The sequence below is a fragment of the Bison bison genome, unplaced genomic scaffold (genome assembly GCF_000754665.1).
Source record: "Bison bison bison isolate TAMUID 2011002044 unplaced genomic scaffold, Bison_UMD1.0 scf7180017864383, whole genome shotgun sequence".
NCBI classification, from domain to species: Eukaryota; Metazoa; Chordata; class Mammalia; order Artiodactyla; family Bovidae; genus Bison; species Bison bison.
Genome location: NW_011494955.1, coordinates 6156625 through 6164552, shown reverse-complemented (window position 1 = coordinate 6164552; position 7928 = coordinate 6156625). Strand labels below are relative to the sequence as shown.

The window sequence follows — 7928 nt, the reverse complement described above, 5'->3', positions numbered from 1 at the left end:
GTCAACCAGAGTCTCCTGACTCCCCTCAACCTGCAAATCGACCCCACCATCCAGCGGGTGAGGACTGAGGAGCGGGAGCAGATCAAGACCCTCAACAACAAGTTTGCCTCCTTCATCGACAAGGTGAGCTGGGAGCATCTGCCCTAGTGGGGATTGCAGAGTGCCCAAGAGAGCCAACTAAGAGACCTGTTCTACCGGAGGGGAGACTCGGGGGAGAGGAGGGTGGGACTCAGGCGAGCTCTCCAGTGGGATACAGGACAGGCTACATGTGGACCCCAAGTAGAAGGTGATGGAAATCATTTATAACTACTCATCCCTCACATGGCCCCATTCCTGCCAAGGAAATAGTCACAGTTCTTGACAATCCTGAAGGAAAGAACAGAAAATAAGAGAATGCAATGAGATGGCTTGATCTTCTGGATGGTCTAAGAAAGTTAAAAGGGTATTGCAGTGGAAACTGCATTTGAGTCATAGATGGATGCTGGATGGAGGAAAGAAAACAAAAAACAAAAGGGAATTTGAGGGGAAACAACTCAAGTATATATCCATAGGAATACTCACCTGTAGAACCAGAAAATGAGCCATAAGGGACTTTGTATCAGCCGGATTCATGCACTATATGGGAAACAAGATTAAATTCAATCATTATAGAATTGGAATCTAATCATTAGATTATAAACATCTGATATCCCTTTAACTGAGGCATGTGCTTTGTAAAAGCTCTGTGCAATAGGAGAAAAATGCTATGATAAAGTACATTTGTGCTTGTTCTTGTCACGAGGAAGACAGGAAGGGTTGAAAGTCACTGACTGACAGTCTCCATAAGTGAGAGGGAGGGAACATCTGACAGCTCCCTGGGGAAACTTGGCCATGAGATCTGTGTGGTGTGAAGCTAAAGAGTCAGGGGAGCAGAACTGTCAGCCTCTGTACAGGCTCTGGAGCAGCCCAGCACCACCAGACCACCAGATCGGCCTGGGGACTTGTCAACTCGCAGATAACCATCTTGTTTCCCTGCAGGTCCGATTCCTGGAGCAGCAGAACAAGGTCCTGGACACCAAGTGGACCTTGCTGCAGGAGCAGGGCACCAGGACTGTGAGGCAGAACCTGGAGCCTTTGTTCGAGCAGTACATCAACAACCTCAGGAGACAGCTGGATAGTATCCTTGGGGAGAGAGGCCGCCTGGACTCGGAGCTCAGGGGGATGCAGGACACGGTGGAGGACTTCAAGAACAAGTGAGTGACAGGAGAGAAAACACCTTAGATTCCTGAAGCCCACACTTCAGTCTGTTAGATGACCAGGTCCAAATGAGGGCATGATTCTTAATAAAACATGTCAGTAGACATGACATTACAGTTGTTACTAAACACAAACCCTGAAGAACAAAAGGGCCATAAAAGTTGAATGGGAAGAGTAATGGAGTAAAGAAATTAGAAACCACAAATTACAACCTTCAGGCTTATTGTCAGAAGTCTCATTTGTATATATCCATTCTGGGAAGTGGAGATCCCAGGCTGCTTTTTCTTGTATCATCTTCACCCCTGACTCAATTGGATTTTATTCCTTTTAATTCCAGATACGAAGATGAAATCAACAAACGCACAGCAGCAGAGAATGAGTTTGTGAAGTTGAAGAAGGTGAGATTGAGGCAGATCAGGGGTTCATGGCCCTTTCCTGAAGGAGAGGGTTCTGAGAAAAGAATCACTGAGGAGACTAAAACAGGAGCAGACTGTGTAGGGGGGCTCATCTGATCCCAGGCTGTTTGCTTCTTCCACAGGATGTGGATATTGCCTACATGAACAAGGTTGAACTACAAGCCAAAGTAGACGCTCTCACAGATGAGATCAACTTCCTAAGAACCTTCTATGATGCTGTAAGTATCTCTCCACATTCTGTTGTATTGCCTTTAAAAAGATTTGTGAGGAGTGGAATATCTCTGGTCTGCTGCTGCTGCTGCTAAGTCGCTTCAGTCGTGTCCGACTCTGTGCGACCCCATAGACGGCAGCCCACCAGGCTCCCCCATCCCTGGGATTCTCCAGGCAAGAACACTGGAGTGGGTTGCCATTTCCTTCTCCAGTGCATGAAAGTGAGAAGTGAAAGTGAAGTCGTTCAGTCATGTCTGACTCCTAGCGACCCCATGGACTGCAGCCCACCAGGCTCCTCTGTCCATGGGATTCTCCAGGCCAGAGTACTGGAGTGGGTTGCCTTTGCCTAGGTACCTCTAAACATCATGACCAAAGATGATCGGATGATCTCTTGTTCTGCAGGAACTGGCTCAGATGCAAACCCACATCTCAGACACTTCTGTGGTCCTCTCCATGGACAACAACCGCAACCTGGACCTGGACAGCATCATCGCTGAAGTCAAAGCCCAATATGAGGAGATCGCTCAGAGGAGCCGGGCTGAGGCTGAGTCCTGGTACCAGTCCAAGGTGAGTGGTGAGGCGGCAGCTGATGAAGAATCCCTGTGCCTCCTCTGTGAACATCAATGAGGCTGTAGACTTCAGTGCGGAACCTACAACTAAGAAGTGGGGGACCTCTCAAGGTAGACCTTTTGGGTAATTATGCCGGAGTCTCGTAGGTCAAAGAACCCAAGTTAAGATGAAAGCTAATGTAGATCAAGGTGAGTGACCTTTGTTTTAGCTTTATTTCAATGTTGACTCTCAGCAAGAGTACAGAACATTGCTTGTCCTGAAGAGAACCAGTCAGTCAGTGGTCTTACCAAGAATGATGTGTGATTAGTGAAGAGCGTCAATGACCTAGTAACACTAGTTTTCTTTAAATGTCTTATGGAAAACCATTAGATTCTATTTTGAAAACCTTGATTAGTGTCCTGTGAAGCCCATGGACAGCCGCCTTGTCTCCCTCTGGTTCACAGTACGAGGAGCTGCGGGTGACGGCGGGCAGACACGGGGATGACCTGCGCAACACCAAGCAGGAGATCTCTGAGATCAACCGCGTGATCCAGAGGCTGAGATCTGAGATTGACCACGTCAAGAAGCAGGTACAGTGGGGACCATGGAAGAGAAAAGCATTCTTTCCTTTCTAGACCATCAGGTATCATCAACCATCATGTGGGAAATTTCTGGGAACTGAGGGAAAAGCAGGGAGAGAAGGCCATGTATTTCCTCTCTGGGAGAGTTTCCCTAGGTTAGAGAGATGGAGCCCAACTCAAGAGCAGGAAACAAACTCAAGATAGGCCGAATCTCTACTGGTCACTGGGACAAAGGTACAGTCTACAGGCATTGAAATGAGATTCCACAAGGGGAGTGATTGAGTTGATAATTCAAGATGCAAGTTGACAAAGAAGAGTTTAGGACAGAAAGTGTGGAGAAGAATGCTGCATATATGCTCAGATTCATTATAAAAAGAATCTGAGAAAAGACACAGGAAAAATGAGGGTTGTCCAAAACTGTGAAGAGGAAGGAAGGCAAAGTCTTGACAGCTTAAGATGAAATCATCTCCTCACTGAGGATGTTTGTGGCTTTCTATAAGTTAATGTACATCCATATGAACTTACCGAAACTGTCAACATTCAACACAAGTCAGTGGGTCCATTTCTTCCTTTGTTCCCTGGTCTTTGGTCTGCTGTGGTATTGTCTAGCCCCATCATCATTTGGGTGGTTAACACAGAAGGGACTAGAATTTCTTAAGGTGCTCCTAAAATAGTTAAGGTTTGCAGCACCGAGAAAAATTGGACAAAACAAATCAAACCTCCATTTCCACGAGATCTGGGCTCTAGAGCTCTTCCTCACTGGGAAAGTAGAACTATGTTTCCTCTCCCCTGGAGTCCAGATTCAGGTTCCTCTGCCCTCCTCTCCTCTAGTGTGCCAGCCTGCAATCCGCCATCGCCGATGCCGAGCAGCGTGGGGAGCTGGCCCTCAAGGATGCCAGGAGCAAGCTGGCTGACCTGGAGGACGCCCTGCAGAAGGCCAAGCAGGACATGGCCCGGCTGCTGAAGGAGTACCAGGAGCTCATGAATGTCAAGCTGGCCCTGGACGTGGAGATTGCCACCTACAGAAAGCTGCTGGAAGGCGAGGAGTGCAGGTGAGTAACTCACACAGCCTCCGCAATCATCTGGCTCCATCTCCAAGAAGTCCCGCCAATGAGCCCAAGTGGAAGGCGCTCTAGCGGTGGTCATAGTGCTACTCCCAGGACAGCACTGAGAAGGCAGGGTCCAGGGGACTCTCCTCACACGGAGGTTTCCCATGCGGGGCCAGCTGTGGCTCTGGGTCTCATCGTGGCTGTGTCTTCTCTCTCCTAGGCTGAGTGGGGAAGGCGTTGGACAAGTCAACATCTGTAAGTACCTTCACCTGCCCCCATCCCTGCCCTTGTGTCCCTCTGACTGGACTCTGTGTGGCAGAGTGAGCTCACCATCTTGTCCTGACCTTGTCCCTTTGCCTCCACAGCCGTGGTGCAGTCCACTGTCTCTGGTGGCTATGGTGGTGCTGGTGGCTATGGTGGTGCCAGCGGTCTCGGCAGTGGCTTAGGCGTGAGTGGAGGAAGTGGCTACTCCTACAGCAGTGGTCACAGCCTTGGAGGTGGCTTCAGTTCTGGCAGTGGCAGAGCCATAGGGTGTGGCTTCGGCTCCTCTGGGGGCAGCAGTTCCACCATCAAATACACCACCACCACCTCCTCCTCCAGCAGGAAGGGCTACAAGCACTGAAGTCCTGTCATGGGCTCAAGCTCCCACAATGTCTCAGGCTCCCTCTCCAGTTTCACCACCCTCTCCTCTAGTTGCTTCCTATCTTCTACTCTCTTCATCTCTTACTTTAATTTAGAACTGAAGTTATTGAGTGCCTTCATCTCCCTCTGCCAATACCTGCTCTACCTGAGCTTCCACTGTTCACCATCGGAAATTAACTATTTGGTCCTAGTCCAGACAGGGAATCCTCCTTGCTTTCCACTGGCCCAGGAAGTCCCGTCTCAGAGGTGTTGTGATCCTCCATTTCAGTGATTGTGAAAGCAGAAGTGACTGGTTCTTTGATGTACAGGGTCTGTATCTCCGTGTTGCTTCCTCTGCTCTTTGCTCACTTGTATTGCTAAATAAAGCTGATTTATCATATAATGTGTGGTTTCACATAGCTTTTCTTTGTCGCCAATGGATCTTGAGGTTTTCATCTGATAAATGCCTTCCCAGGAGTGAAGCATACTCCCAGTCCCCGTTGTGCTTCACTCTCCTCCTTTAGAGAACTTCAACAGACAGCAATTTAACATCCTGATGCCAGGAGTCCTCCGAGAACAGCTTGGCATGTGGAATGGGAGGGATCTGGGTCCATCACAGTAAAGTCTGGTTTTACTGCTCAGATTAGGTCTCAGCAGTTTAGTTTCTCTGACTTGTCTCTATGATTCTACCTCCTTCTGCCACAGTAGTTATCCATATTCCTCAGAGAATCATATTACAGTCTAATTAGATCAGAAGAACACTGACCAGAGTGTAAGATGTCTGATTTATATTTTAAATTGCCTTATGACCATAAGCCTGACAACATGTATCAGGTGTAATTTAAAAGTATATACTTCTGAACTGAAAGTATGCTTTTAGCAATGTATCCTGAGGAAACAGTACAAATGCAAGGACTTGTACTTCTGGGATATGAATCCCAATAAAGTTTCACCTGGGAAATAATGGAAACATTGGTTAATTTTCAGGATCTACAGACTCAGAAACAAAATGCAGGTGCTGGTTTTTTTAAGTATGGAGACAAAATAGGAATGGGAAGGCCTTTTTCCTCACCCCAAAAGCCTCTCAGAGAGACTCAAAGAGGTCGAGTCTTTGCCACTCCAAAGACATGGCCTTGCATTCTCTCTCAGCTGTGTCTTGGCTTCCTTTGACTTTCTGAATGGGTAAGGAAATTCTCATGATACAGTGCAAGGTTGGTCTGAGAGTCAGGCAATGTTCCTGAGATTTAGTAATTGTTTCCAGTCTGTTTTGTCTGCAGCCCTAATCTCAGATGATGTCTCTGGAGAATCCACCTAATACCATGCAAGTTCTCTTCTGAAGAATCGAGGAGATATGTCTGATTCCACAAATGGGGAGGAGTGTAAGCAAAGGCGATTCTGGAGCATCTTTCAGTGGCAAAAAGTGAAGAAATAGTCACAGAAGACACTGAAAGAGCTATTAGTAGACAAACTGAAACTTCTTGAGCCATACATAAATAGATAAATAAATAATATTTGGATTAAAGCCCAATTATGAAATAATTATTCATGATATCTACATCTAGAAAACAGACTGGCAGGGTTCCTCAAAACTTTCTAAGTCATGAAGACAAGGAAAATCTGAAAACTCTGTTAAGCCAGGAAGGGTCTAAGGAGACACAATGACTAAATGAAACATAGTTATTATGGAAAACGTTAAGGCAAGGGGTTCAAGTATCATCTGTATTTTTTACTAATTTTCATATAAAATTATAAAACAAACAAGGTAAAGAAAGAGACAGAGTCACAAAGAAACAGAAAGACAGTTGGAGGGACAGAGATACAGATAAATCATTGAATGGCTAATGATAAAACAATAATATTGACAATCTCATGTTGGTTTTAACTCCAGTAAACTGTATTTTTTTAATCTGTGCACTTCCTAAATGTTTTGATGTTGAACCTTGTTATTGCAAAAGAGAAAGTGTGTTCCCCATGATGTCCTCACTGTATGACATCTGAAATTAAATGTGGTTACTATTTTGGTAGTAAGGAAGAAAAGGATCAATCTCTTGATTAACGTGCATGAGATTAAAGCTTTCAGATTGATTTCTTTTGCTCTTTGAGGGCTGAATAGGAAGAAACATTTTTTCTATTGAAACAGTAAAGTCTTGCTTTTGAAGTAAGGAAGGACTTGGCAGTACCAAAGGTTGTTAGATACTAGATTTGACTCCTAAGGAGGCTAGTCAATTGCTTCCTCCAGTACGGGGTCAAGGTACCTGGAAAATACAGAAAATACATCTTTTTCATAACAATCTCAAATAGAAGAACTTTTCCTACTTAGAAGCTATATCCAAAGTTCACCTTACCTGAATCTTCTGTGATCCAGGATGATCACTTGTGAGCCATACAAGGCAGATTATAGCTATGTTGGCTAGAATCCCCAGCACAGACTAATGAATGACATCACAGTTCGTGGGGGCACAGACTGTGGCACAAGCAGAAGAGGGAACATTTCCAAAGGTCCTGAAAGCAGATTGGTCTTCTCTGCCCGCTGCATGCCCCAGGAAGCATTTCCTACAGACTCTGTGCTAACTATCTCTTCATCATACTTGTTCTTGAGAATAGCTAACACTAGACCTCAGGATGGGAGGAAAAAGGTGTTGAGGAGTCCGTCTTTGAGAGCAACTGGATATCTTGGACCATGACTTTCTCTAGGTCATCTCTTCTCTTCAAGGCTGTCACCTTGAAGACTCCAGGGATCTCCCTTCAACACTAGAAAGGGAGTTCAGTTCAGTTCAATTCAGTCACTCAGTCATGTCCGACTCTTTGCGACCCCATGAATCGCAGCACACCAGGCCTCCCTGTCCATCACCAACTCCCGGAGTTCACTCAAACTCATCGAGTTGGTGATGCCATCCAGCAATCTCATCCTCTGTTGTCCCCTTCTTCTCCCGCCCCCAACCCCTCCCAGCATCAGGGTCTTTTCTAATGAGTCAACTCTTCGCATGAGGTGGCCAAAGTATTGGAGTTTCAGCTTCAGCATCAGCCCTTCCAATGAACCCCAGGACTGATCTCCTTTAGGATGGACTGGTTGGATCTCCTTGCAGTCCAAGGGACTCTCAAGAGTCTTCTCCAACACCACAGTTCAAAAGCATCAATTCTTCAGCGCTCAGCTTTCTTCACAGTCTAACTCACATCCATACATGACCACTGGAAAAGCCATAGCTTTGACTAGACAGACCTTTGTTGGCAAAGTAATATCTCTGCTTTTGAATATGCTATCTAGG

General features: G+C 46.1%; 1 protein-coding gene across 1 annotated transcript; it reads left to right on the top strand.

The window, feature by feature from the left end:
• On the top strand, positions 1–5063 carry LOC105001716 (keratin, type II cytoskeletal 6A; the record flags this gene model as incomplete). The annotated part of the gene is made up of 9 exons (XM_010858088.1): positions 1–123; positions 1018–1232; positions 1574–1634; positions 1775–1870; positions 2265–2429; positions 2876–3001; positions 3824–4044; positions 4262–4296; positions 4407–5063. Coding segments are annotated over 9 exons (1299 nt in total), but the record flags the coding sequence as incomplete, so codon positions are not given.
• Between the last annotated feature and the right edge of the window lie 2865 nt (positions 5064–7928).